The sequence below is a fragment of the Spermophilus citellus genome, assembly GCF_964194105.1.
Source record: "Spermophilus citellus genome assembly, chromosome: 6".
In the NCBI taxonomy this organism is placed as follows: domain Eukaryota; kingdom Metazoa; phylum Chordata; class Mammalia; order Rodentia; family Sciuridae; genus Spermophilus; species Spermophilus citellus.
In genome coordinates, this window is record NC_138187.1 from 121,295,467 (window position 1) to 121,323,078 (window position 27,612).

Consider the following 27,612-nt stretch of genomic DNA (forward strand, 5'->3'; position numbering starts at 1 on the left):
TTTTTTTTTTTTTTTTTTTTTTACTTTTTCAAGTCTTTGCTACGTATACAGCACAATTCTGAGAAAATACGAAACACAGGGCACGGTCCTGTTCCCTGGAACTTTATGAATTTGGGTAAAGAAACCATGAAACTACTGGAAGATATTCCACAGTAAAGGTCCCCCAACGGCAATAGGCTGGAATACAAAGGGAAGATTTTACTGAAGTTGCAACAGGGGTTCACTGGATGCTTTGACTACATCCCTTGTCACTTTGAAACTTCCATGTTTGTTTCTCTTTTCCCCAACCTTCTCCTTTCTGATCTTCTTTGCCCTAACCTTGTCCTCCTGATTTTCTTTCCCCTACCCTTCTCCTCCCTGATCTTCTGTTTTTCTTTTCCCTAAACTTCTCCTCCCTGTTCTTTTCCCCCTCCCTGGTCTCATCCTCTGGGTTCTCTTTTCCCTAATCTTTTCCTTCCTGATCTCTCCTCCCTGATCTCACTTTCTCTGAATCACCTGTATAAAAACCCCCTACTCCTGCTGATGTGAGAACCATCGTTTCTCCTTCGCTGGCCAAGCAATAAACCATCCTTTTTCCTTCTCAAGAACGTTTTCTCTCGCTGGATTGGCATCAAGGCAAGGACAGCTTTCTATGCCAGGGACAGCTTTCTACACCAAGGACAGCGTCCCACAACAAGGACTCAAGTACAGGATCATGGAGCCAGAGAAGGAGAAGACCGGGAGGCTGAACAGCCAGAGGAGACAGGTCCCTGACTGGCTGATGGGGACGCCCGAGGCAAGTATACCCTGTTTGGATCTCATGGACAGGCAGCCCGAGCCCAGGAGAGCCCGGTTGTCTGGCATCGTAACGGCTGAAAACTGTGAAATAACCCACGAACAGCTATGTGAGCTGCTCAGGTACGCAGTTCTGGCTGCACCGTTATTGAGAGACCCAGGTGGTGCCAGCTTCTGTACAGAAAGCAACTGAGCAGAACAGTGGTTGTCATCCTTCAAGGGATGAGTCAACTCCACTTCTACAGGTTCTATTTGGAGTTTGGATTTCTCCGAAAAGCCTTCAGACACAAATTCCGCTTGCTTCCTCCATCACCTACTTTTCTAGCTGATGTTATCGGGCTACCAAACCAAACGGCTGGAAATCTGCCTAAGACCATGGGAGGATCTGTACCATCTGCCGGTACAAAACCCAAGGTCGACCTGCAGAATGACCCGGTCATTCAAAAGTATGGCTCTCAGAAGGTGGGCTTGCTGCGATGCCTTCTGACAGAGGAGGAAATGAGAACATTTGACTTTCCGTTACAAGGTTCTCCCGACTGTGAGAACTTTGTAACTACCAGATGTAATGTGTCTGTCACAGAGAACAGCCCTCTCTTTGGGCTGGACGGAGGACGGAGAAAAGTGCATCACGTCCAAGGGGAGAGAACTAACCCGCATCTCACTGGTTGCCGAAGGAGGCTCGTGTCTCATGGATGAGTTGGTGAAACCCGATGAGGAGATTGTGGACTACGCCACCTGCTATTCCGGGATCACGGAGGAGATGCTTAAACCGGTGACGACAAAACTGAAAGACGTTCAGAGGCGGTTAAAAGCACTGCTTCCTCCTGATGCGGTGTTGGTAGGTCATTCCCTAGACGTGGATCTCCAAGCATTGAACGTGATCCATCCATATGTTATCGACACCTCGTTGCTTTATGCCAGAGAGCGGGGCAGAAGATTCAAGCTAAAGTTCTTAGCCAAAGCTGTATTGGGGAAGGACATTCAACGTTCGGAAAGGGACGGTCATGATCCCACAGAGGACGCTGCCGCGACCCTTGAATTGGCTCAGTATTTCCTCAAGTATGGCCCAAAGAAGGTCGCAGAACTCAATCTGGAGGCGCTGTGGAGAGCCCAAGACCCAAGAAATGTCAGAAAAGTTCCAGTACACCTACAGAGGTGCTTTAAGATCTTTCGATCCGGGGCATCACAAGCTCCTTTTTGTATCCCGAGAGACAGACGATATTGAACTCCCGTCTCCTGAAGATTGTGAGACTATTAAGTGCCTTTCCAACAGAGAGGTCTTTGAGCAGGCCAGAAGGCAAGTGCGCCTGTACCCCTTCAGCGTTATTCAGTTCTCTTTGGAGCCTTTTTCACCTCTCCTCACTGAGAAAGTGAACAGAAGGATTCGGATCAAGTGGACAGAGATGTCCACTATCTATGCTGGGCCACTGAGCAAAGATTGGAACCTAAGTGCTCTGAAGAGGCTGTCTAGGAGCTTTGGCCCAGTTCGTACAATGACTGCTGTTCTGGAAACGCATCAGCCTCATCTCTCTATAGAGTATGAAGTCCTGGAAGCTGCCCAGCTGGCCATCGAGTGCTTGAATGGCCTTCTTGTGGAAGGTGTATACATAAAGGTACAGAGACCTGTGACAGAACCCACTCTCGATTGTGACACACTCGTTAAGGAGCTGGAACGAGATTCTGAGAACCCAGAAACCATTTATCTGTCTGGAGTAGGTAAAGATTTCTTAGGACATATTCAGGAACTGCCGAACCTCTTTGGTGGCCTGGAAGCTGTGATCGTGCCTCCAGATGCTCAAAGCGGAAGACAGGAAAAATACTGTTTCCTGAAATTCAAAACTTTTGGCAATGCCAAGAGGGCCCTCCATGTCCTTGCAGGCAAGGACTAGAAGCTGAAAGGCAGGCAGGCCCTAACCCCCAGGCACCTGCACGCGTGGCTTAGGAGCTCACCACCTGAATCAAGAAGGCCCGCAGGTCTGAGAGTGAGACCTCCTCCCTCGGAGCGGGAGACCTTGCAGAATTTAAAGGTGGAAAACGCAAAGAGTGCAGCCTGGTGTTGGAGCCGCAAGATTGGAAGGCTCTACCGAAGCCTGAGCCCGGGTACCCTTTGCGTCATCCTCCTGCCAGGAACCACTAGCCCTCATGGATCCCTCTCTGGCCTGGGACTCATGGGAATAAAAGATGAAGAAGAGGAAAGCACCGGACCAAGCATGGGTTTGTGAGTCGGCTCGCCACTTGCCTTTTCTCATCCTTCCTGGGCGATGGTGGAGAAGACGGGTCAGGCTGCAGCTTCTCCAAAGACTGCTGGGCGTCTTGGTTCAGTGGACGGCTTTGTGTGGGAAGTTGGTGTGCCGGCTAACGGGTCTAATCCATTTACATGGCATGCGCAAGTTTTCAATAAATGCCCAAGATTCAAGCCTTCCTCATCTTAAGACAGGGTGGGTGGGGAAGTGGGAAACTAAAACAAAAAAAGACACCACACTGTGCCCCAATGAGTCAGTGCAATTACTATGTGCCAATTGAAAAGGAAATATATATATATATATATATATATATATATATATATATATATATATATATATAAATAAATACAACTTATAATAATTAAACCAAAATAAATGTAAACGTGTTTGATATCTTCGGACGTTTAAAATTCTATTCATGCTATGTGACATTTTAAAAGTGTGGGATCTGAGTGGAGCGAATGAGCCCAGTGGTTATGTGGTTGAGTCTCGGAAACTGGTAATCCTTGCAGCGTGCCTGACCATCTAGCTGAAGGGCAGACTGCAGAATTCAAAGAAGCTTTCCCACTATTTGACAGGAACGGGGATGGAACTATACTATACTAACAAAGGAATTGGGAAGTGTAATGAGATGGTCTCTTGGGTGGAATCCCACAGAAGTCGAGTTACAGGACGCGATTAAGGGAGTAGCTGCTGGTGGTAATGGCAAAATTGACTTCCCTGAATTTCTGACAATGATGGCAAGAAAAAGGAAACACAGACGTAGGGCACGATGTAACATGTGGGGCATGTTGCATCAGAAAGGAGGAAAAACCGAACTTGCTGCACGCTTCCGGGTCCTGGGGCCACCTGTGGCTAAGAAAGCACCTGGGGATCATCCAGAAGGCGTTGCCTGGGTTGTGAGGAAAAACCAGATGACCTCTAGGATAGGCTCAGAACCCTTCCACCCTCTGGACAGCTGGGGGGGAGGGGGGTCTCCCATTATGGCCTGTGAGATGGGTGTACACGCGAACTCTCCCCACCCTGCTGACCTTTATCCTGATTGGCTCCTGTGCCTTGTATTAGCTGTGTGTGTTTTCTCAATAAACTGAGATCCTGCTTTGAAAAAAAATAAAAACTTGAATAGACGGATTAGATTACAATTCTTATAATCTATTTATTTCATCTGTGAGTATTCCTTCATTATTACAGGAGCTTTGGGTAGACACCATATATCTAAATCATAGCATTGTGCCCCTGGCCTCCAAAAAGGTCAGCCATCTCACAATGCAAAATGCATTTAGTCCACCTCCAAAAGTCTCCATAGTCTTAGCAGTTCTAGCATTGCCCAAAAGTCCAAGTTCAAAATCTCATCTAAGACTCAAGGCAAACTCTTGACTATGAGCCCCTGTAAAGATCAAAAGCAATAAGTTACATATATTCAATATAAAGTGACACAAAGAGAACACCTATATTCCAAAAGGGAGAAACAGAGGAAAGAATTGATGGGATCAAAACAAGACTGAAATCCAGCTGAGAAAACAAGTTCTGTAGCTCTGAGTCTAGCATCTGGGAAACACGGCAGAAGAAGTTCTCTCCAAAAAGGTTTGGGCAGTCCCACCCCTTCAGCCTTGTCAGTTGCAATGCTCATGCCCTCACTCTTAGCCTGGTTGTTTCTGCAGCCAGCAGCTTTCCTTGACAGACAATTCATGTTACTGGCATCTCTTAAATCCTAGGGTCTCCATTCCAGCTTCAGTTTCATCCTCCCAGCTTCATGCATCACCCTTTAAAGTGCAGACCAGAGAGATTCTGACCCTGCAAAACTTCTCCTGGCTTCCCATGCCTTCCACTGAAATATTGGTAGAAGCATTCATGAGCCTTTAACTCCAGGATCTTGCATTTCTGAAGAATGAGACCATATGAATTATGTCAAGGTCTGGTGCCAGCTCCAGAAATATCTAGGCCTTCTGGAATTATACCTGCAGTGGCTTCTGAGTGACAGAATGACTGAACATAGTAAAACAATTTCCTAGGGCCCCCATAAAGAGGGTGCCCTGAGTTTCTTCTCAAGGGAATTTTTACTTTTTATAACCTTGAGCTTGCAATGAGCATGGTTTTGTCAATATTTGAGATGCCCTCAAAGTCATCATTCCTATTGTAGTACTCTGTAGTACTTAGCATATTTTTAGTGGCTGTAGTCTCTTCAACAATCACATCTTCCTTAACCCTAGTTTTACACACATGTTTTAAATTCCTTCTGCTCTGCTTTCTACTCCAGATTCTCACAGTAACCCTGGATAAAAGCTGATAGTAATATCCATGCCACTGCCTGAATACTGTGCTGCCTTGAAATTTCCTCTGCCAGATTAATTAGTCCATCACCTTTAAATTTGGCCTCACACAAGGTCTCAGGAAATGGGGAAAATTTAGATAAATTTTTTGCCAGAATGTAACACAAATGGCCTTAGTTTAATTCCCAATAGAGTCTCCATTCCCCCCTGAAACCTCATGAACATAGTCTTTATTTACTTTCTTTTTTTTTTTTAATTATTTTATTGTTGGTTGTTCAAAACATTACATAGTTCTTATTATACCATATTTCACAGATTGATTCAAGTGGGTTATGAACTCCCATTTTTACCCCGTATACAGATTGCTGTGTCACATCAGTTACATTTCCATTGATTTACAAATTGCCTTTCTAGTGACTGATGTATTCTGCTGTCTATCCCATTCTCCACTGTCCCCTCACCCCTCCCCTCCCCTCCCCTCCCCTACCCTCTCTCCATCCCCTCTACTATAAATCGTTTCTTCCACTTATATAATTTTTCTCCTACTCCTCCTTTCCTCTTATATGTAATTGTGTATAACCCTGAGGCTCACCTTCCAGTCCCATGCAATTTCCCTTAACTCTCACTTTCCCTCCCGCCTATCATCCCTGTTTAATGTTATTCTTCTTCTCCAGCTCTTCGTCTCTACCCTGTCCTTGGTTACTCCCCTTATATCAAAGAAGACATTTGACATTTGTTTTTTAAGGATTGGCTAGCTTCACTTAGCATAATCTGCTCTAATGCCATCCATTTCCCTCCAAATTCTATGATTTTGTCATTTCTTATTGCAGAGTAATACTCCATTGTGTATAAATGCCACATTTTTTTAATCCATTCATCTATTGAAGGGCTTCTAGGTTGGTTCCACAATCTTGCTATCGTGAATTGTGCTGCTATGAACATCGATATAGCAGTGTCCCTGTAGCATGCTCTTGTTAGGTCTTTAGGGAATAGACCGAGGAGGGGAATAGCTGGGTCAAATGGTGGTTCCATTCCCAACTTTCCAAGAAATCTCCATACTGCTTTCCAAATTGGCTGCACCATTTTGCAGTCCCACCAACAATGAACAAGTGTACCCATTTCCCCGCATCCTCGCCAGCACTTGTTGTTGTTGGATTTCTTAATGGCTGCCAATCTTACTGGAGTGAGATGACATTCTTAGGGTGGTTTTGATTTGCATTTCTCTGACTGCTAGAGATGGTGAGCATTTTTTCATGTACTTGTTGATTGATTGTATGTCCTCCTCTGAGAAGTGTCTGTTCAGGTCCTTGGCCCATTTGTTGATTGGGTTATTTGTTATCTTATTATCTAATTTTTTGAGTTCTTTGTATACTCTGGATATTAGGGCTCTATCTGAAGTGTGTGGGGTAAAGATTTGTTCCCAGGATGTAGGCTCCCTGTTTATCTCTCTTATTGTTTCTTTTGTTGAGAGAAAACTTCTTAGTTTGAGTAAGTCCCATTTGTTGATTCTGGTTGTTAACTCTTGCGCTATGGGTGTCCTATTGAGGAATTTGGGGCCTGACCCCACAGTATGTAGATCATAGCCGACTTTTTCTTCTATCAGACGCCGTGTCTCTGATTTAATATCGAGCTCCTTGATCCATTTTGAGTTAACTTTTGTGCATGGCGAGAGAAAGGGATTCAGTTTCATTTTGATGCAAATGGATTTCCAGTTTTCCCAGCACCATTTGTTGAAGATGCTATCCTTCCTCCATTGCATGCTTTTAGCCCCTTTATCAAATATAAGATAGTTGTAGTTTTGCGGATTGGTTACTGTGTCTTCTATTCTGTACCATTGGTCCACCTGCCTGTTTTGGTACCAGTACCATGCTGTTTTTGTTACTATTGCTCTGTAGTATAGTTTGAAGTCTGGTATCGCTATACCGCCTGATTCACACTTCCTGCTTAGCATTATTTTTGCTATTCTGGGTCTTTTATTATTCCATATGAATTTCCTGATTGTTTTATCTATTTCTACAAGAAATGCTGTTGGGATTCTGATTGGGATAGCATTTAACTTATAGAGAACTTTTGGTAATATCGCCATTTTGATGATGTTAGTTCTGCCTATCCATGAACAGGGTATATTTTTCCATCTTCTGAGGTCTTCTTCTATGTCTCTTTTTAGGGTTCTGTAGTTTTCCTTGTATAGGTCTTTCACCTCTTTTGTTAGGTTGATTCCCAGGTATTTTATTTTTTGGGGGGATATTGTGAATGGAGTAGTTGTCCTCATTTCCGTTTCAGAGGATTTGTCGCTGATATACAGGAATGCATTTGATTTATGTGTGTTGATTTTATATCCTGCCACTTTGCTGAATTCATTTATTAACTCTAATAGTTTCTTTGTAGACCCTTTTGGGTCTGTTAGGTATAGAATCATATCGTCTGCAAATAGTGATAATTTAAGTTCTTCTTTTCCTATTTTTATGCCTTTAATTTCTTTCGTCTGTCTAATTGCTCTGGCCAGTGTTTCGAGGACTATGTTGAACAGAAGTGGTGAGAGAGGGCATCCCTGTCTTGTACCAGATCTTAGAGGGAATGCCTTCAATTTTTCTCCATTCAGGATGATGCTGGCCTGTGGCTTATCATAGATTGCTTTAACAATGTTGAGGAATGATCCTGTTATCCCTAATTTTTCTAGAGTTTTGAACATAAAGGGATGCTGTACTTTGTCGAATGCCTTTTCTGCATCTATCGAGATGATCATATGGTTCTTATTTTTAAGTCTATTGATGTGGTGAATAACATTTATTGATTTCCATATATTGAACCAGCCTTGCATCCCAGGGATGAATCCTACTTGATCATGGTGTATAATTTTTTTGATATGTTTTTGAATCCGATTCGCCAGAATTTTATTGAGGATTTTTGCATCTAGGTTCATTAGAGATATTGGTCTGTAGTTTTCTTTCTTTGAAGTGTCTTTGTCTGGTTTAGGAATCAGGGTGATGTTGGCCTCGTAGAATGTATTTGGAAGTTCTCCCTCTTTTTCTATTTCCTGAAATAACTTGAAAAGTATTGGTGTTAGTTCCTCTTTAAAGGTTTTGTAAAATTCTGCTGTATACCCATCCGGTCCTGGGCTTTTCTTAGTTGGTAGTCTTTTGATGGTTTCTTCTATTTCCTCTATTGTTATTGGTCTGTTTAGGTTGTCTATATCTTCCTGACTCAATCTGGGCAGATCATATGACTTAAGAAATTTATCGATGCCTTCACTATCTTCTATTTTATTGGAGTATAAGGATTCAAAGTAATTTCTGATTATCTTCTGTATTTCTGAAGTGTCTGTTGTGATATTGCCTTTTTCATCCCGTATGCTAGTAATTTGGGTTCTCTCTCTTCTTCTCTTCGTTAGCATGGCTAAGGGTCTGTCAATTTTATTTATTTTTTCAAAGAACCAACTTTTGGTTTTGTCAATTTTTTCAATTGTTTCTTTTGTTTCAATTTCATTAATTTCAGCTCTGATTTTAATTATTTCTTGCCTTCTACTTCTTTTGCTGTTATTTTGCTCTTCTTTTTCTAGGATTTTGAGATGAAGTATGAGATCATTTATTTGTTGGTTTTTTCTTTTTTTAAGGAATGAACTCCAAGCAATGAATTTTCCTCTTAAAACTGCTTTCAATGTGTCCCATAGATTCTGATATGTTGTGTCAGTGTTTTCATTTATCTCTAAGAATTTTTTAATTTCCTCCTTGATGTCTTCTATGACCCATTGGTCATTCAGTAACCTATTGTTCATTCTCCACGTGGTGCATGATTTTTCCTTCCTTCTTTTATCGTTGATTTTCAGTTTCATTCCATTATGATCAGATAGGATGCATGGTATTATTTCTACTCCTTTATATTGTCTAAGAGTTGCCCTGTGACATAATATATGATCTATTTTTGTGAAGGATCCATGTGCTGCTGAGAAAAATGTGTAACTACTTGATGTTGGGTGGTATATTCTATATATGTCAATTAAGTCTAGGTTGTTAATTGTGTTGTTGAGTTCTATAGTTTCCTTATTTAACTTTTGTTTGGAAGATCTGTCCAGTGGTGAGAGAGGTGTGTTGAAGTCTCCCATGATTATTGTATGGTGGTCTATTAGACTCTTGTACTTGAGAAGAGTTTGCTTGATGAACGTAGGTGCACCATTGTTTGGGGCATATATATTTATGATTGTTATGTCTTGTTGGTGTATGGTTCCCTTGAGCAGTATAAAGAACAAACAAATAGAAATCCTAGAAATGCAGGAAGCAATAAACCAACTTAAAACCTCAATTGACAATACTACCAGCAGAATAGATCACTTAGAAGATAGAACATCAGACAATGAAGACAAAGTATTTCAACTTGAGAAGAACATAGACAGTTCAGCAAGACTGCTAAGAAACCATGAGCAGAACATCCAAGAGATATGGGATAACATTAAAAGGCCAAACTTAAGAGTCATTGGGATACAGGAGGGCACAGAGCTCCAAACCAGAGGAATGAACAATCTATTCAATGAAATAATACGAGAAAACTTCCCAGACTTGAAGAATGAAACAGAATCCCATATCCTAGAAGATAACAGGACGCCAAAAGTGCAAAATCATAAGAGATCCACACCTAGACACATTATAATGAAGATGCCCAACATACAGAATAAGGAGAGAATTTTAAAAGCTACAAGAGAAAGAAAGCAGATTACATTTAGGGGCAAACCAATCAGGATAACAGCTGACCTCTCAACACAGACTCTGAAAGCTAGAAGATCCTGGAATAACATATTTCAAACACTGAAAGAAAATGGGCTCCAACCAAGAATCGTGTATCCGGCGAAATTAAGCTTCAGGATGGAAGATGAAATTAAAACCTTTCACGATAAACAAAAGTTAAAAGAATTCGCAGCTAGAAAACCATCTCTTCAAAAAATCCTTGGCAAAACATTACAGGAAGAGGAAACTGAAAATAACATTGAAAACCATCAGTGGGAGATAGGACAGTAAAGGGGGGAAAGTAACCAAAGAGGAAAACTAATCAGGTTTAGTAACATAAATAAACAAATATGACTGGAGGAACAAACCTAATCTCAATAATAACCCTAAATGTTAATGGCTTAAACTCACCAATTAAGAGACACAGGCTAGTCGAATGGATCACAAAACAAGATCCAACAATATGTTGCCTACAGGAGACGCATTTGATAGGAAAAGATATACATAGACTGAAGGTGAAAGGCTGGGAAAAATCATTCCACTCATATGGAATGCGGAAACAAGCAGGAGTGTCCATACTCATATCAAACAAAATAGATTTCAAGCCAAAATTAATCAAAAAGGATAAAGAGGGACACTGCATACTTTATTTACTTTCTACATTCCTATTGGCATTCTGATCTTCTGCATGCCCACCAGAATTGTCCATTGAGCTCTGCTTACAACATTCTAAGGCTTCTTCATCCTGCATCTCCAAAGTTTTCCAAATTCCTCCTACAAACCAGTTCCAAAGGTTTCTGATCAACATATTCATGTGGATCATAGCAACAACCCCACTTAGCAACAACCCCACTTCCACTATCAATTTCTGTTAGTCAACTTTTCATCACTGTGAACAAAATATCTGACAAGAACATCTTAGAGAAGTAAATGTTTATTTGGGGCTTATACTTTCAGAGGTTCAGTCTATGGTTGGCTGACTCCATTGCTTTGGGCCCAGTGTGAGGCCGAACACCATGATAGAAAGGCAGCTATTATTAAGGAAAGATGGCCGCTGCGTATGGGGGTTGCTGAAGTGCTGAGCCTGGTGCTCAGAGCAGCGGCTTTAATCGAGACTTTGCGCAGCTTGTTAGAGCTCCTTTCACCATTAATCTGTAGTGCACCACCCGGCCAAGCAGCAGAAAAAACAAAGAGATTGAAAAAGAGACGCTTGGCTCCCAGACACTTTCCTGCTTAGAGCCGCGGGGGCTTGGCGCCCATCTGCTTCCTCTTTCACTTCGCTCCCGGCAGAGAAGCTGAATGGGTAATCAGCAGTGGATTGTAAGTACCTGAGGCAAAGAAAGCTCAGTACACCCCGCCCTTTTTTTTTTTTTTTTTGAATATTGTCTATACAGGGAGAGTTAGTGGATTGGAATTGTTGGCGGGGCTGTAGTTTCGGGGCCGAAAATCCACTCTGCGGGAGCCGCCATTTGCTTTCTGCATGCTGTCTTGATGGCCCTGTCTACATGGTCCAGCTGCCACATCTAGAGACTGGAACTGGGCTGCGGGCCGAGCCCTGTCCTCCGAAGGCTGGACCACGGCCTCAAGTGCCTCGGTCGCCTGTTCCCTGCTGCACCTTGGGGCAGAGCCTGCTCTGGGGTCGTTCGGCATCCCCCTGCGAGGGGACCCGCGCTCCGGAGGAGGGGGCTGGAGAGGCGCGGCGGCAGCCGCTTGGGCCCTGAGTGCTAGGCACTGGGCCGAGGAGCAGCAGAGGCCGCGGCGGCGCTGCTAAGGTCACGGACAAGCGCGGCGCCCAAGAGCGCAGCCCAGAGGTGGAGGCGACGGCAGCAGGGTTTCAGTTCTAGAAAACTGGACTGGAAACAGAAGCAGCAGTTTGTATAACCCCAAGATCTTGCTTATGCCAGGAAACTGTAAGGGTAACATGAATATCATTGAGGAGGTCTAACATGGCGGCAGGCACGGAGAGATCAAGTCTCTGACCTCTTCAACTGCGCGGGCATAGGGAGCTGTAAATTATCTAAAGCCTATTTGCTCAGGATCACTAGGCAATGCTGAGCTGACGTGGAGCTAGGGCGTACACTTTGGGCCCCTCAGAAAACACACACTGAGCACAAATCTGCTGCATTTAAGCCCTGGATCGCCTGCTTCTCGTGACTCAGCACTAACGATCCCGCTGAAATAACTAGTCAGCCCACCTGATCTCACAGAGGTAAAAGCCAACTGAGCACCATAGCCAGACCCAGGGAATCAGGAGTGACGTGGGACTAGCGGTGCAGAACCCCCGGCTATCGCTCCCACCAGGGCTGACAACAGAGGTCCCTTGAACCAGCTACCAGGGGAGTTGCTACCTGAAGGCAAACAACTTCGCTGGGGGTCCTCAGCCCCAAGCCCTACAAACTTAGGGTCCGAGGGAGGCAAACAGAAAGGGTGTGCCCAGGCATCCATGAAAACAGGGCTCCCAGGAGCAGCAGACCCAGCGTGTAGCCAGTAATGTGGTAAGCGTCACAGGTGAGTGGGGCCTGGATTGAGGAACCACAAGAGAAGGACCTAGGCACTCAGGACTGGAGACCCGCACAGTCTGGGAAGAAGAGCTGAGGCACAGTGATTGGTTCCCACCTATCACGAGGAGAAGCCTGGCCCAGTGGGCATAGCTCCACCTACTGGAAGAGAAGTTAATCGAGCTCTATGACTGCATTTATTATTATTATTATTATTTTTTTAATTATTATTAGTATTTTTTATTTTTTTTATTCTCACTTTTTGTAGTTGATGTTGTTGTTGTTCTTTAACTTTCTTATTAATGGTTTCAATTTTTTTTAATTCTTTTTATTCTATTATTATTATTATTATTATTTTAAACTTCAATTTCCATTTTTTTATTATCATTATAATTTTTTTTGTTTGTTTTAAATTTTTATTTTTTCGTTTTTTTCTTTCTTTCTTTTCACTTTTTTTTCTTTTGTCTTTTCATTTCTTTTCAATTTTCTTATTCCCCCTCTCTTAAATTCCACCTGCCTACACTCACTCTCTTTAGTCACTTCTTCCCTTCCCTTCTAATACCTCTCCTCCCAAGCATCAAATAAATTTATAAGAGTAAACAGTAACTCAGCAGTCAAACAGAACAAGAAGTATCATGAGCATAAAAAAGCAAGGAAGAAAAGGACTACAAACAATGAAAGACAGCCTAAATATTCTGGAGGACCTGGAGTCATCAGAAAAATGGCCATATAAAGAACTCAAGGAACACCTTAGACAGATGGAAAGGAACCTTAAAGATCACATTGAAAATGAATTACATAAACAGATAAAAGAAGAAGTTACGCATCTTTATCAGGAGATAGAGATTATAAAAAAAAAATCAAACAATAATTCTAGAAATGAAGGAAACGATAAACCAAATTAAAAACTCAATCGAGAGTATCACTAACAGAGTGGAGCAAGTAGAAGCCAGAACGTCAGATAATGAAGACAAAATATATCATCTTGAAAAGAGTCTAGCCAACTCAGATAGACTGGTAAAAAATCACGAGAAAAACATCCAAGAGATTTGGGATAACTTAAAAAAACCAAACTTAAGAGTCATGGAGATAGGGGAAGGCACAGAGATTCATGCCAAGGGAATGAGTAACTTGCTGAAGGAAATAATTACAGAAAACGTTCCAGAAATAAAAAAGGAAACAGATATACAAATTGTAGATGCATACAGGACACCGAACACACAAAATCACAGAAGACCAACGCCAAGACACATTGTTATGAAGCTATCCAATATACAGAACAAAGAGAAAATATTAAAAGCTACAAGAGAAAAGAGGCAGATTACATTTAGGGGTAAACCAATAAGGTTGACAACGGAATTTTCATCACAGACACTGAAAGCGAGAAGATCCTGGAACAACGTATTTCAAACACTGAAAGACAATGGATGCCAACCAAGAATTCTGTATCCAGCAAAATTAAGCTTCAGATACGACAACGAAATAAAAATCTTTCATGATAAACAAAAGCTAAAAGAATTTGTAGCCAGAAAACTAGCATTGCAAAGCGTCTTGAGCAAAACTCTACACGAGGAAGAAATGGAAAACAATAACCAAAACCATCAGCGGGAAGTGCCTCGGTAAAGACAGAGGACGGGGGGAAAGCTAATCATGGAGAAACAAACTAAATTAGGGGAAAAAAAGAGATAAATAATCAAACATGGCAGGAAGTACAAACCATATATCAATAGTAACTCTAAACGTTAATGGCTTAAACTCTCCAATAAAGCGACATAGGCTGGTAACATGGATTAAAAAAACAAATCCAACAATATGCTGCCTCCAGGAGACACATCTGATTGGAAAAGACATACACAGGCTCAAGGTAAAAGGTTGGGAAAAAATATACCACGCACACGCTCCTCGTAAGCAAGCAGGGGTGGCCATTCTCATATCGAATAAAATCGACTTCAAGACTAAGTTAATCAAAAGGGATAAGGAAGGACATTATATACTGTTAAAAGGAACCATTCACCAACAAGACATAACAATTATCAATATTTATGCACCAAATAATGGCGCTGCGACGTTCATAAAACAAACTCTCCTCAAGTTCAAGAATCAAATAGACCACAACACAATAATCATGGGTGACTTCAACACACCTCTCTCGCCATTGGACAGATCCTCCAAACAAAAGTTGAATAAAGAAACTATTGACCTCAATATCACAATCAATAACGTAGACTTAACTGACATATATAGAATATATCAACCATCATCAAGTGGATGTACTTTTTTCTCAGCAGCACATGGAACCTTCTCAAAAATAGATCATATATTATGCCATAGAGCAACCCTCAGTAAATATAAAGGGGTTGAGATAATACCATGCACTTTATCAGATCATAATGGAATGAAACTGGAAATCAATGATAAAAGAAGGAAGGAAAAATCCTACATCACATGGACAATGAACAATACGTTACTGAATGATCAATGGGTTACAGAAGACATAAAGGAGGAAATCAAAAAATTCTTAGAGATAAATGAAAATACAGACACAACATATCGGAATCTATGGGACACAATGAAAGCAGTTTTAAGAGGGAAATTCATCGCCTGGAGGTCATTCCTCAAAAAAAGGAAAAACCAACAAATAAATGAGCTCACACTTCATCTCAAAGCCCTAGAAAAGGAAGAGCAAAACAATAGCAAATGTAGCAGAAGGCAAGAATTAATTAAAATCAGAGCAGAAATCAATGAAATTGAAACAAAAGAAACTATTGAAAAAAATTAACAAAACAAAAACTTGGTTCTTTGAAAAAATAAATAAGATCGACAGACCCCTAGCCATACTAACGAAGAGAAGAAGAGAGAGAACTCAAATTACTAACATATGGGATGAAAAAGGCAATATTACAACAGATGCTTCAGAAATACAGAAAACAATTAGAAATTATTTTGAAAACCTATATTCCAATAAAATAGAAGATAGTGAAGACATCGATAAATTCCTTAAGTCATATGATTTGCCCAGACTGAGTCAGGAGGAAACTCACAACTTAAACAGACCAATATCAATAGATGAAATAGAAGAAGCAATCAAAAGACTTCCAACCAAGAAAAGCCCAGGACCGGATGGGTATACAGCGGAGTTCTACAAAACCTTTAAAGAAGAATTAATACCAATACTTTTCAAGTTATTTCAGGAAATAGAAAAAGAGGGAGCTCTTCCAAATTCATTCTATGAGGCCAACATCACCCTGATTCCGAAACCAGACAAAGACACCTCAAAGAAAGAAAACTACAGACCAATATCTCTAATGAACCTAGATGCAAAAATCCTCAATAAAATTCTGGCGAATCGGATACAAAGGCACATCAAAAAAATTGTGCACCATGATCAAGTAGGATTCATCCCTGGGATGCAAGGATGGTTCAATATACGGAAATCAATAAATGTTATTCACCACATCAATAGACTTAAAGATAAGAACCATATGATCATCTTGATAGACGCAGAAAAAGCATTTGACAAAGTACAGCATCCCTTTATGTTCAAAACATTAGAAAAACTAGGGATAACAGGAACTTACCTCGACATTGTAAAAGCTATCTATGCTAAGCCTCAGGCTAGCATCATTCTGAATGGAGAAAAATTGAAGGCATTCCCTCTAAAATCTGGAACAAGACAAAGATGCCCCCTATCACCACTTCTATTCAATATAGTTCTCGAAACACTGGCCAGAGCAATTAGACGAAAGAAATTAAAGGCATAAAAATAGGAAAAGAAGAACTTAAATTATCACTATTTGCAGATGACATGATTCTATACCTAGAAGACCCAAAAGGGTCTACAAAAAAACTACTAGAACTAATAAATGAATTCAGCAAAGTGGCAGGATATAAAATCAATCACACATAAATCAAAGGCATTTCTGTATATCAGCGACAAAACTTCTGAAACGGAAATGAGGAAAAACACTCCATTCACAATATCCTCAAAAAAAATAAAATACTTGGGTATCAACCTAACAAAACAGGTGAAAGACCTATACAATGAAAACTACAGAACCCTAAAGAAAGAAATATAAGAGGATCTTAGAAGATGGAAAAATATACCTTGTTCATGGATAGGCAGAACTAACATCATCAAAATGGTGATATTACCAAAAGTTCTCTATAGGTTTAATGCAATGCCAATCAAAATCCCAATGGCATTTCTTGTAGAAATAGATAAAGCAATCGTGAAATTCATATGGAAAAATAAAAGACCCAGAATAGCAAAAACAATTCTAAGCAGGAAGTGTGAATCAGGTGGTATAGCGATACCAGATTTCAAACTATATTACAGAGCAATAGTAATAAAAACAGCATGGTACTGGTACCAGAACAGGCGGGTGGACAAATGGTACAGAATAGAGGACACAGAGACTAATACACAAAGCTACAACTATCTTATATTTGATAAAGGAGCTAAAAACATGCAATGGAGAAAGGATAGCATCTTCAACAAATGGTGTTGGGAAAACTGGAGATCCATATGCAACAAAATGAAACTGAATCCCCTCCTCTCGCCATGCACAAAAGTCAACTCAAAGTGGATAAAGGAGCTAGATATCAAATCAGAGACTCTCCGTCTGATAGAAGAAAAAGTTGGCTCTGATCTACAGATTTTGGGGACGGGCTCAAAATTCCTTAATAAGACACCCATAGCCCAAGAGTTAATAACAAGAATCAACAAATGGGACTTTCTTAAACTGAAAAGTTTTTTCTCAGCAAGAGAAACAATAAGAGAGGTAAATAGGGAGCCTACATCCTGGGAACAAATTTTCACTCCTCACACTTCAGATAGAGCCCTAATATCCAGAGTATACAAAGAACTCAAAAAATTAGACAATAAGAAAACAAACAACCCAATCCACAAATGGGCCAAGGACATGAACAAACACTTCACAGAGGAGGACATACAATCAATCAACAAGTACATGAAAAAATGCTCACCATCTCTAGCAGTCAAGGAAATGCAAATCAAAACCACCCTAAGATACCACCTCACCCCAGTAAGATTGGCAGCCATGATGAAGTCAAACAACAAAGAGTGCTGGCGAGGATGTGGGGAAAAGGGTACTCTTGTACACTGCTGGTGTGACTGCAAACGGGTGTGGCCAATTTGGAAAGCAGTATGGAGATTCCTGGGAAAGCTGGGAATGGAACCACCATTTGACCCAGCTATTGCCCTTCTCGGACTATTTCCTGAAAACCTTAAAAGAGCACACTACAGGGATACTGCCACATCGATGTTCATAGCAGCACAGTTCACAATTGCTAGACTGTGGAATCAACCCAGATGCCCTTCAATAGATGAATGGATAAAAAAAAATGTGGCATTTATACACCATGGAGTATTACGCAGCACTAAAAAATGACAAAATCACGGAATTTGCTGGGAAATTGATGGCACTAGAGCAGATTATGCTTAGTGAAGCTAGCCAATCCCTAAAAAACAAATACCAAATGTCTTCTTTGATATAATGAGAGCAACTAAGAACAGAGCAGGGAGGAAGAGCAGGAAGAAAAGATTAACATTAAACAGAGACATGAGGCGGGAGGGAAAGGGAGAAAAAAAGGGAAATCACATGGAAATGGAGGGAGACCCTCATTGTTATACAAAATTACATATAAGAGGTTATGAGGGGAATGGGATAACAAACATGGAGGGAAATGAATTACAATAAATAGGGTAGAGAGAGAAGATGGGAGGAGAGGGGAGGGGGGATAGTAGAGGATAGGAAAGGTAGCAGAATACAACAGTCACTAATATGGCAGTATGTAAAAATGTGGTGTGTAACCGATGTGATTCTGTAATCTGTATTTGGGGTAAAAATGGGAGTTCATAACCCACTTGATTCTAATGTATGAAATATGATTTGTCAAGAGCTTTGTAATGTTGTGAACATCCAATAAAAAAAAAGCTATTAAGAAAAGATGCACACTTCATAGCAGCTAGAAAGTAGAAAGAGAGAAGGAAAAGGACCACAGCAAGGATGGCCCTTCCAAGGCATTCTCACAATGACCCACCTCCTCTAGCCACATATCACCTGACAGTTACACCCCGGTCCATTCAAATTAGGATGGACTGACTAGGCAATAGCTCTCATAATCTAATCACTTCACCTCTTAGTACTCCTGCATTAACACAGAAGTTTAGATTGACACTCATATCCAAACCATTATAATATATAATACATATTATTTATATATCTTTATATATATATATATATATATATATATATATATATATATATATATCAAGGAAAGAAAGAGGTTCTTGGTAATAAAATATTTTTAAAAACATATTGCATAATAGCATGCTTAGTATGAGTCTGTTTTTCTTTAAGTATATAAGTTTCTTTACATTTATATGTTTATGAAAAAATATCTAAATAGTTAAACACCAAAATAATGTTAATAGTGCTTACCTCCAAAGAACAGTTTAGGGAAGCTTCTTTCAAATACTTCTGTTGTTCGTCTTTATCTTCTAATTAACTTTTCTTCCATCATACTGGGGATAGAGATAGAGCCCAGGGGTGCTCTGTGATTAAGCTACATCCCTAGTCCTTTTTTGTTGTTTGTTTGTTTTAAATTTGAGACTGTGTCATCAATTTGCCCAGACTGGCCTCAAACTTGCAATCCTCCTGCCTCAGCTTCCCAAGATGCTGGGATTAGAGGCATGTGCCACCACACCTGGCTGTAATTAATTTTTACAATTGATATATTACATGGCATAGTAAAAGGCAACATAGTAACTTATAGTGAATCCAGATACAAATCTATCATCACCCTCCTTATAATTCTTTCATTTCTTTCTTTCTATGAACATCATCATCATTTTCTGTAAGAATTGAGGTATGATCAGGAAAGAAAAGCCACACAAGTTTCATTATCAGAAAGAATTTAATGTAAGTAATTACTAGCAACTGGTTACATATCTATTAACTAGGTAACAAAGAATTAAAAGGAAAACTGTGGTATCATTACAGAGGCAGCTGCAAGAAACAGCTGACAACTTTAGGACTAAAGGAACAAAGGCAAGTAGTTAGTATCATTAAAACTTAGGAATTTAGGAGAGGGAGCCTGGGACCCAGACGTCTGAGGAGGAGGGGAAGGCCTTACTGTTGGTGCAGATATCTGGGGGAGAAAGCATGAAATAGTTGGCTTCCCCAGCATAGAAAAAAAAATGCATACTGGGAACATCTGCTCCTAGTGGGGGGGAAAGGAACGACTTCTTGCAAGGTGAAGAGTCCTTGATGGGGAGATGTTCACAGTAACAGTTACCAAACAAAGCAAATAGGAAGGAGCCAGTTTATTTTCCTTGTCAGCTTCCTGATCACTCTCTGATGCTAGCCTATTGACAGAGCCCAACATACAGGCAGCTGGCAAAGTCAAAATGACGATCTCAAAATCATAAAAACCAAAAATGGAAGGATAAGTGTAAGGAAGAAGCCAATGAAAAACATTTTTGGAGAAAGTAGTGTTGGCCATAAAGTTTTAAAAAGTGAGTTGAGTCAACCTACAGAAAGGAGAATTGGAAAGAGCATGAAAAGAAGCATCGCAAAAAGAATTATCAGCTGCCAAAGCCCTGGAAGTATGAAATATCATGGAATACAAGGGAACCATAAGCAGCAATTGATTATGACCAGAATATTAAATGGGAATAGAAATTTCAGGAGGTAATCCTGAATGATAAGCATAGGCCAGTTACATGGAAAGTCTCTAAAAAGTTTCAAAAAAGGTAGTCTTTAAGTTTTGGGAATTTGATGTCTCTTCCCCCTGATGCCAGAACATCCACTCACACCACAAAGCTTGGAGATTCTACCTTCACAAAGCATTTTGTAAACCATGAATGATTCCATTTCTTCTACTAGTATTCTAGTTCAGGATCTGCATGTATTCTCATGTGGATTGTTGGAATGATCACCCTGTTCAGTGTCACTTTTCCTTAACTGCCAGAAGTCTCCCTGAGCACAACTTTGAACATCCTCACTATAACTTCATTTGTGTCATGCACTACATTTTGCCCAATGATTTGGGCTAGCATGAGTATGAGTATGAGAAACTTATATGCTTAAAGAAAAACAGACTCATACTAGCATTACTGCACCTGATTTAATTTTTACAAGAATTCTGGGAGGTTGGCTTTGTACTATGAGGTGATTAACTCATGTTTACAAAATGAAATGGAAACTAGAGAACAAGGCTAGTTTGTTCAAGATCGTGAATCTAAGTGGCAGAGCCAAGACCTATTCCCTGTCTCCTTTCTACAGGTATTTCTGCCTTTTTATTTAAATTCATCCTATTTTTAATATTCTTCATGGGGTGAGGGTAGCAGTTTCACAATCTTAAAATTGTTATAGGAAATGAATTGGGTTCTAGGATTTTGTTTAAATTGCTCTTAAAGATAAGCAGTGATGTTGCTGAGGGAATAGAGGGTATACAGAACTCATACACTTAAATGACATAAGTATGAATGCCTTCTAAAACATATAGTTCCCAGTTTTCATGCTTTTTAAAATTTCCCTTAGTGTTAGGCAATATTAAATTAACTCCAGTTGGAATAATACATTACTGAAGCATCTCCCAAATCAGCATAAGCAAAAAAGAACCATTTGACTTTTCAGAGATCTCTGAAAATGTGATTCATCTAACCACAGGAATATTTAGAAGGAAACACTTCCAGTTAAATAACTAGTTGAATCCTAAATCTTAGGTGGATTAGGAATAATTGTGGTCTACTCAACCACTTCTGTTCAAGGTTCATTCAGACATAAGGAGAGTGTGTTTCCTAGCCCACAGATGGGACATTTCCCCTCCATGATGTTAATTTATTAAGCATTCAGTACTGACAAATACTTGAGAAGGCTGCATACTTTAATTGTTTTGATGGATAAACTTGAGGCTAACTTTACACTTAATCTCTTAAGTACTAGAGATTTTAAAAATTCATACTTTCAGGCAAAATTTTTAAGAATACCAGCTGTATGAAAACCACGGTTACATCTCAACCTGGAAATTCAGGAGAATTTAATAAAAATTAATTGAATTGTCATAGTAAGGCTAAAGTAAGACAAAATAGAAAATGCTATATCCCCATAGATCTTTATAGGTTTGTTTGCTATCTTATATTCCTGGCAAATACATTTTTTTTTTTTTAAATCACAGAGAGAAGTCCTTGGCTATGAGCCCTGGGGTTCTCATTAGAATGAATCCCTCCCAATGACACACCTGGTACCTGAGATCTGCAGCAAGTACAAAGGCCAAACTCTGCAAAACTACATGGAGTGCAGAATCTGGTCTGCACGTGGTAGCTGGTAATAATGAGGTGGTTTGCCGAACTGTAATTGCAGGTCACTGAGTGGGATCCATGAAGCCTCTGTGGCTTCCAGCAGGAGGCTTGTCATTGCTCATACTTAGGTCATAGTGATTTATCAACTTGAGAATCATCAAATTCCCGAAGCCAAACATTGTACATATCCTTCCTTTTTTGTGAAAGGTACTGTGTTGTACTTCATCTTAATCACCCTTTAGGTTTTGATGGAACTGGTTAATCTGATATGGCAGCATGTGCATTTTCCAGCATCTGAAGAGCATGTTAATTAAATACTCCTAAAAGCCTGGAAAATAAACTCAATTAAAAGTGAGCTGAAATAAGAGGATCCGTCTCAACAATAAATATTTCTAACAATAAATATAACATCCTTCCTCAACCTAGATTTCTACCCTAACAGGACATAAGAGTTGATAAAGATGAGGCAGAGGTACAGTAAATTCATGAAGTTATATGCCTTTTAGCCATTCATTTGGAAAAAATATATATTGAACACTTACTGGGCTCCGATGATGAGATTACAGATGAAAGATGATTCTGCAGGAACTTCTCTGTCAGATCTGCATCATGATTTTATATCCCGATGAGCAAAGAAGTGTTTTCAAGGAAATACTAGATATTTGGGGCCATCATAAAAGATGGACATTTCTATTACTTTGATGTTTAATACTTTGTATATTCAGTACCTAAAAAATAGGCACAGACTAGTTTGGATATTTGGTTTAGTTTGGATGTTTAGTTCCAAAGATGAAACTAAACAATCTCATTCTCAGGCAGTTGAAAGAATATTTTTAGCATACTCTGAATTTTAATAGGTTTTCAAGGAGACATCAAAAAGTAGCCTTTTTCCCTTTAAATTTCTCTAACTTGAATTTCTATTATTTTACTTATCATGGTATTTTCATTAATTTGCATGCAGCTTATCTCCTTCACTTAGCTACGAGCTCCTTCAGGTACAGGATGCTTATCTAAGTATCCCTGAGACAAGGTATTGTATGTAAGTGCTTAATAAGGGTTATTGATATATAATAACAATAAATATAACAAGAAATAGTGGCCTTACTTGGAAAGGTCAGTAAGTATGGTTTAATTAAAGAACAGAAGATTCAAAGGGAGAGAAAATAAATGACATGTGGGATATGAGTTCAAAACGCTTTTTCAACCACCCTAGAAACAAATGCAAAATCACATGTGCTTGGTAAAAAAGTAAGAGCTATAGATTTCCCTTGGTGATTCCTCATCTTCTGGCAGGCTAGCTGGGGCTTTTTCACATGGCCAACAGCAGCAAGAGGGTCAGCCTCAATGTGCAAATACCTTTCCAGCCTCTGTAGTCAACACATTTGTTGCTATCCTATTAGCCAAAGTCATATGGCCAAACTCAAAGTGCAAAAGGCATGAATACAGAAAAACTTAAACAAATTGGAACCCTTATTGCAGACCACCTACTACAAAAATGTGAAGATTCCAAATAATATTTACCTCTAATGATTATATATCATATGGTTCCAGTTGTACAAAAACTAAAACCCCAACATAACTACATAACTGCATATGCACATGCACACATACACAAACATACAAAATACATAGAAATTGGTTAATAATACTTAACCTATATTTCTGTATTTTTAAAATTTTTAAATACTATGTGTATTTCCTGGTGTGTGATTTTTTTAAAGAAAGAAGTCTAAAAGATAATAGAACAAAATATGATTATGGATGATGTTTTACTTTTTTGTATTTTCCATATGTTCCATTAAATATATGTACTTTTGTAAGGAATCACATATGTATATAAAGATATGCACACACACATATATACACCACTTATTATGTCAACTGTATTAAGAAAATGATATTGAGTCAGGTCTCTGATGTACTCTTCTACTTGCTCCATCTCGAAGGAGCAGTTGAAAAGTTAAGGTGATAAATTCTTCCAAAAGGTAATTTCTTACTTGCTCTACAAACCTTGTTTTGAAGTATGCATCTGTCACTGGTTGCTTGCTTGCTTTCTTTTTAGACGTCCTGCTGGCATGGAAGAGGAGTCTCTTTTGTTTGTCTGGTCAGCAGGAGCCCTTGAATTTACTGATGATGCTGAGACTCTGACGCCTTTCACACTCTATGAATACCAGGTCAGAGCCCATAACTCCAGGGGCTCAGTGGACAGTCCATGGGCATCTGCACGGACTCTGGAAGCCCCACCACAATCTTTGCCAGCTCCTTGGGTTCAAGCCACAAGTGCTCATTCCGTTCTGCTGAATTGGACAGAACCAGAATCTCCCAATGGCATTATCTCCCTATACCGTGTGGTCTACCAGGAGAGACCAGATGATCCGACATTTAGCAGCTCTTCTATGCATGCTTTCACAGTGCCGGTAAGAACTTGGAAAAAATGACCAGTACTCAGATTATACAGTTAGTATGTTGAAATTCACTTTCTTATCCTGCCTGTCATTATTTTTCTTTGCTTAGCGTTTAAATATATTTTTAAAAATTTACATATGAAAAGAACCAATGTGGTCACAAGGATAAGATACCGAGTTGAGTTTGAGAAATACTGGAGCCTTGTGTGTAGACCACAACTAATTGTATTACTACCAGCAAATAAATGAAGCTCTCTTTGCCTGATTACCATTTGCACATCCATTAAATGGGATAATTCAGTGTGTCCTTCTATATCTCACAGGAATAAGGTTAAGATAAAATTAGCCAAAATGTTTAATTTTCCACTTCCTCCAAGAGCTACTTACATACAGGTGTGTATATGTATACATATATATCATTCTATACATATATACACACATATATATATCATGAAGTTCACATACAGTATAAAAGTCACATGTACTATACATTTGTATGATTTTATTTGGGGCAGACCTCCTCTGATGCATAAAACAATTTACTTCAGTTTACTTGTTATCTCCTTAGAGCTTTTTTTATGCTGGGTGTACCCAAATAGTCTACAAGAGACACAGAAACATTATAGTCCTTGTCTCAGCATTCTATTTTACAATAGTACAAAGATGAGAATTCCATATGAGAAAAAAAATTAAAATTATGAATTATATGTAATGTCTTAGATCCCAAACTCTACCACCTGATATGACTTAAAAATAATAGTCATAAACCACAATACAAGAGAAAATAATATCAAATACCAAAAGTGTTAGCCAATAAATGCTCCAGGAAGTCTACAGGAAGCCCTTATACTGAAGAGGCTTCATGGAGAAGACTAAATGTTATGATCTTAAGACTTGAACATAGTTTTCAAAATGCACCAAGACACTATTAAATATGAAAACCTCTTATAAATAAGAACAGAATGAACAGACAGCATAAAGCATTATTTTAAAAAAACAAACTATGTTTACATCCTTCAAGTCTGGAAAGCCCAATGTACATGATAGTTATACAGCATAATCTTTATCAAAATACTTAAATAATACTCAGCAAATATACTTTAATGAAATTCAAGAATACTCTTTTAAAATTACTAGTTTGAAGATAATACTCTCTCACCATCCTTATGTTTAATTTTCTCATATGATTATAAAAATAAACAACATGTGAGTAAAGTAACAATATTAGAAAAATCTTTATTTGTATATCAGAATTGGCACTTTTCCTATTTCATACTAAATTATCTTTATATACCAGGATCTTTCAAATTACATCTTCTAGGTGCTTCATGATAAGCATTAGATTCAGTGTTCTTTTCTTTTCTTTTCTTTTCTTTTCTTTTCTTTTCTTTTCTTTTCTTTTTTTTTTTTTTTGCACAAATGGAGCACGACTTTTCATTTCTCTGATTATACATGATGTAGAGTCATACCATTCATACAATCATACCCATACATAGGGTAATAATGTCCATCTCATTCCACCATCTTTCCCACCCCCACCTTCTTTCCCTCCCCTCCTTCCCCTCTCCCCAATACAAAGGTCCTCCATTCTTCCCTTGCCCTCCCCACCACCCCCATTATGAATCAGCATTCACTTACCAGAGAAAACATTTGACCTTTGTGTTTGGGGGCTTAGCTTACTTTGCTTAGCATGATATTCTCCAACTCCATCCATTTACCTACAAGTGCCATAATTTCATTTATAGCAGTGTTTTTAGTGTAAAGATTTTGTTCAGCTGATGTCATCCATGGGGAAATTTGTCATTTTTCACTATGTCCATAGAACGTATATTCTAAACCTTCAACTTCTAGTAAAACTTTTCATGAGCATGCTAAAACACTCTTGATAATAGCTTTCTGAATGAGGTTATCTTATTTTAAATAGGCTTTTATTGAAAGAATCAGTATTGACATAATTTTAAATCTCTGATCTTTCAAAATATGACTTTTAGGAGTATAAGCCTAATCTTTTAATTCCCCAAACAATTCTACAGAAATATCCTTTTGGAATACTCTTCTTCAGAGCTAGTTTTGTATTAAAACACATTATTTAAACTATCTGATGAGTCTATGAACTCCATTCTTTGCTTACTTTTCTAAGCTCTAATTTTATAACGCCAAAAATTTACTGGAAAAGAGGCAAACCTGTGACCCTGAGCCACAGGATGTATGTGGTACTTTGAGCATGGACTTCTCCTGACATATTGTCCATTTTTTTCCCTAAAGATTACTCCTTGTAATGCCACAAATAACCAGAATAATAAAAAAAGTCATGACATTCCTATGTGTTATTTTGAATTTTTATGTATGTTCTAAGTGATCCCCCAAAATCCGGCCTTTGTTCTGAGAACCCCGAGAGAAGTTTTCATTAGATTCAGCAGGGAGGTCCCATCTGAGCTTCTCGACAACCAAGGACATCTTCTACAAAGCAATCTGGCCAAGTGTTCAGACATTTTGATCACCAGGCCAAGTACTCAGGGCATCAAGCTACTTTGACTTTTTATAGACTGATATCTTTGAAAGATGTCATCAGGAAAGTAGATCACTATCTCTGAGTTTCATCTATTCCTACATTTCCTGCATAGAAACGGTGTTCAACCCTTTAAGAAAGACAAAGAAGAAGGATCTCCCTTTTATTCACCATCCTCCACTCCTCACCAGCAGAGAATGTTCCTTTGATTCTAACCAAATCCCTCTCCTGTAATTTAAGTCCATCTCTTTCTGTTCAGAATAGCATAAGTTCTCTACACTAGTGCAATGGACCTTTAGGGTCAAGAAAAAATGATTGATGATTCAATCAAATTTGGCAAATTGTCATTGAGAGCTATATTCGATATGTCAATACTCAGTACTATGCTCAACTGTATTGTCAAGGCCTACTATAAGACTGGGATCTTGGGTGAACAGCAACTGTGGGGAAAGACGGGTAATTGAGTCTGAGTCACAGGTTAATACTGTTGGGCATTTGGGGTTTCTAAGCTTCTTGTTTCTTTCTGCTGCTTGTGTTTAGATAACTTCATTTTAAATCTCTCTCCAAGAACCTTCCTGGATCTACTTACAACATCTCCAATTCCTACCCCAGTTAAACATCACCATCTTCTTCCCTTTCTGTGCCTGCCTGAGGAAACTTTTCACATTTTTATCTATTGTCCACTCTGGCTGAAATTCTCCAGAGCAAAGGAAAACCACATTTACTATTACTGAGGCACAGAGTCCTCCCCCGCACGCACACCAGTTGTAGGATTACAGTCAATCCACAGACTTGCAACAAATGATGCTAATACTGCTCATTTACACCTTTGTTTATTGGGATCCCATCTCTTCACAAGGGCCCACC

The 27,612-nt window shown here is 39.3% G+C and overlaps 1 protein-coding gene and 1 pseudogene across 2 annotated transcripts in view; both read left to right on the top strand.

Annotated features, from left to right (window-relative positions):
* The window catches only part of USH2A (usherin), a gene marked incomplete at its 3' end in the record, with an annotated part of 798,897 nt that overhangs the window by 680,514 nt on the left and 90,771 nt on the right, over nt 1-27,612 (top strand). The window contains exon 61 of the mRNA XM_081297837.1: nt 23,894-24,248. Within this exon, the coding sequence (XP_081153963.1) occupies nt 23,894-24,248 (355 nt within the window). The remainder of the gene's footprint in view (nt 1-23,893; nt 24,249-27,612) is intronic.
* LOC308652110 (RNA exonuclease 5-like) lies at nt 695-2,996 on the top strand (annotated as a pseudogene). Its single transcript has one exon. The product of its transcript is annotated as an RNA exonuclease 5-like (transcript).